This window comes from Terrapene carolina, unplaced genomic scaffold, assembly GCF_002925995.2.
Source record: "Terrapene carolina triunguis isolate 2854851 unplaced genomic scaffold, T_m_triunguis-2.0 Scaffold12988, whole genome shotgun sequence".
Classification (NCBI taxonomy): domain Eukaryota; kingdom Metazoa; phylum Chordata; order Testudines; family Emydidae; genus Terrapene; species Terrapene triunguis.
This window is the reverse complement of record NW_020677339.1, coordinates 1-3,472: the sequence shown is the minus strand read 5'-3', so window position 1 is coordinate 3,472 and position 3,472 is coordinate 1. Positions and strand designations below refer to the sequence as shown.

The window sequence follows — 3,472 nt, the reverse complement described above, 5'->3', positions numbered from 1 at the left end:
CCCCTCCCAGAGCCAGGGAGAGAACCCCGGTGTCCTGGCTGTCAGCCCCGGCTCTAACCCACCAGACCCCCCTCCCCTCCCAGAGACAGGGAGAGAACCCAGGTATCCTGGCTCCCAGCCCCCCCTCCCCCCAGCTCTAACCACTAGGCCCCACTCCCCTCCCAGCGCTGGGATAGAACCCAGGCATCCGAGTTCTGTCTCATTCTTTCTCTCTCCATCACTCCCACCCCCGGTAGGTCGGGGCACTGAGCCCCCCGCCCACCCCCCCGCGGCGCCCCCCGGGGCCTGCCCCGCCCCCCCGGCAGGATGATGTGCGAAGTGATGCCCACCATCAGCGAGGACAGCCGCCGGGGCTCGGCCTACGGGCCGGAGGACGCCAACTTCGAGCAGCTGATGGTCAACATGCTGACGGAGCGGGAGCGGCTGCTGGAGACGCTGCGGGACACGCAGGACAGCCTGGGCACGGCCCAGCTCCGGCTCCGCGACCTGGCCCACGAGAAGGAGTCGCTGCAGAGACAGCTGAGCATCGCCCTGCCCCAGGTCAGCACCCGGCGGGGGGCTGCAGGGCGGCAGGGAGGGGCACCGGCAGGGCTGGGGGGAGCCCAGGGCTGGGCTGGCAGGGGGCTGCGGGTTGGGAGTGAGGGGCACCGGCAGAGGTTGACTGGCGCAGCGTAGACCAGCCCCGCCCACCAGCTGGGCAAGCTCCCGCGGCGGCAGAATCGTGTCTGCACTAGGGCAGATGCGGGCAGAGCTTGGGCGGTAATGCCGCCCTGTCCACCCCAGCCGTGCCAGCGACTCCACAGCTCCGCCCCCCTTCACCACTGTCGGGGCCGGGATGTAGGCGGCAGGGTCTAGTGGTTAGCGACCTGGAAGCCAGAAACAGCCATTGGATGAGAGCACGTTTGAGCCCTGTGGGGTCACGCCCATACCCCTCCCCTCGGGCTGGCGTTTGCCTTCCTCGGTTCTGGACACCACCACCACCCCCGGACGACGTGCCCATCCCATCTGGGGGTTGGGCCCTGGGAGGGGAAGTGGTTGATCTGTCATCAGATTCTCTAGGGAGCCGGTGCCCGGGTTGGAGGGAACGTCCGTCCCTGCGGGGATGGGGACCTGGTGGGCGACGCGGGTCTTGCCTGGCTTTTTATCACCCTGCTTTGGTTTTTTGAGATGGCCCCTGTGCCCTTGGATGGGTGGGACCCGGTGCCACGCCACCGGGCTGGTGGAGGATGCGGGTAACGCTGGCGGGGGGGACAGCCAGGGAGGCGGCAGCTGCGTCGTGTTGTGAGGACTGGCAGGCGGTGGAGCTGCTCCCGCGCTCCGCTGGCCACTGGGCTGAGGGCGGCCCGTGGAGGAGAGGCTGTGACGAATCAGCAGTTTCCTGTAATGTTTGTGTGACACCTAGGCGTGCCTCAGTTTCCCTGCATGTGTTGCGTTGCCACCCCCCCCCCAAGCGGGGTGCAAAAGGGTTAACACAGGCCGGAGGGGTGGCTCAAATCCAAACCAACAGGGGCCAGCGAGACAGAGACGCACCCGGCGGGCAGGACCTGGGAACGGAGCTGGAGAACCGGGGCTCGGGGACTGGATGCGGGGCACCCATTTCGTAGGCGCCCGGACCTGGCAGACAAAGGCGGGGACAGAGAGGGACCCGGAGGCCGTCCCAGCTTGGCCTGGCCCATCACGGTGCTGGATCACGGGTCAGACTCTGCCTCCCGGTGCCAGCCCGTGGCCAGACAGAGTCTGTGCCCGGGGGACTCATCCGCGGGCACCTTGTTCAGCAAAGGCTGCTGTGAATTCCTCTGGGAGCCTGGCGTGGGGTCTGTCTGGACTGCAGGGAGCCGCAGAAAGAGATGGGGGGGCGCTGGTGCTGACGGGCCTGTCCCGGTGGGACTGTGTGGGTCCGTGGGGCCCGGCCCGCTAAGGGGTCACTCCCAGGGGCGGGCGTAGACCAGGTTAAAGAGAAGAAACCCCGTTGGACGGCGGCTCTAAGTTCACGAGCAGGTGGTGGCTTGGGCGCATCTCACTCCGGGACGGCGGAGCTGACAAAGCTGACCCGTGGGAAGAACGCGGCGCGCCGAAGGGGTCGCTGGCTCGCTGCTCCGGCCTTGGGCGGGTTCTCTAAATCTTCAGGGTCGGTAAGACCCTGGGCCCCGTCGAGGGCTGTTTCGGTCGCGAGTTGGCTTTGAGGGTTCGAAAGCAGGCACGTTTTTCGAACTCGGCGTAAAGGCCCCGGCGAGTTGATTTTGGTCACTCTCGGACTGTCCCGACGTGGAACGAGCCGCTCGGGGGGGATCAGAAGAAACAGGGTTGGCCTTGTGCTAGGCTGCAGCAGGCCAGGACGAGCCATCCCGTAACGCATCCCCGGGGCTACGTTGGGAAGTGGCCGGGGCGGCCGCTCGGCCAAACGGCATCAGGACCTACTGACACCGGCCACCGCGGGTCCTCAGCGCCGTTCTCCGTCCGTCACCTGCTCTGATCCGCCCGCAGGCCTGGCCGGGTGAATATCAGGGCAGTATTCGCCGCGGGTCCCTGCCGGGGCGGCTCCATTTCCTCTGATTCTCCTGGCTTGGCGTCAGCTGGTTCTGTCTCTGCCGGCGGGACGCCGAGGATCCGCGGGAACGCGGCGAGTGTCCGTTTTCCCCCTGGCTTTAGATCCGACCCGTCCACTCGCAAACTCCTCGGCCGCATGAGCCGAGCCTCCGACGGTCCCTTGGGCGCCCGGGTCTGCCTTGCCGGCCTGGGGAGGGTTTGGCGGTAGCTGGTCCCGTGTGCCCCCATGCCGGCACCCTCCAGGTGACTCCTGATCCCAGGGGTGCGGTCGCTCGCCCCGGCTCCGTCGCGCCTCCCATCTCAATCCGGTTCCGTAGCAAACGAGGCGACGGGTCGTTAAAGGAAGCTGGCGAGTTGTCTCCGGGGGGGAATGACCAGGAGCCAGAGGAGGATGGGCGTGTCGGGGTGGAGCCGGGTTCGAGACCTGCGGGATCCCGCCCGCCCACGCACTTGCGGGATCCCCCCCCCGCCAACCGTCTCGGTCCCTGAACTGTTCCCCACAGTTATGGGGCTGATCGGATTCCGGGGCAGGGGCTGTGCTGGGGGCGGGGCGCAGAGGCGGGGTTGGGGGGGGATTCCCATGGGGGACGGGGCAGGCGGGGGGCCCCCGGTGGGCCGGGCTAAAGCGCAGGTCGCCTTTTTCCAAGCGGCCGTTAACTCTGCGGGGGTGTGTGTGTCTGTCCCCCCCGTCCCCCCCCCAGGAGTTTGCGGCGCTGACCAAGGAGCTGAACGCCTGCCGGGAGCAGCTGCTGGAGCGGGAGGAGGAGATTTCGGAGCTGAAAGCCGAGCGCAACAACACGCGGGTGAGGGGTCCCCCTGACCGGGGTCCGTCTGTCCGTCCCCGTGTGCCTTTCTGGAGAGGGGGGTGGGGGGGTCTGTGTCTGTCCCTCTGTGGCTGATTCCGGGGGAGGGGGAGTGTCTGTCC

General features: G+C 67.9%; 1 protein-coding gene across 1 annotated transcript; it reads left to right on the top strand.

Moving 5' to 3' along the window:
• Window positions 1-306: 306 nt before the first annotated feature.
• Window positions 307-3,350, top strand: LOC113408410 (liprin-alpha-3-like; the record flags this gene model as incomplete). Its single annotated transcript, XM_026661635.1, has 2 exons — window positions 307-540; window positions 3,249-3,350. Coding segments are annotated over exons 1-2 (336 nt in total), but the record flags the coding sequence as incomplete, so codon positions are not given.
• Window positions 3,351-3,472: the final 122 nt, after the last annotated feature.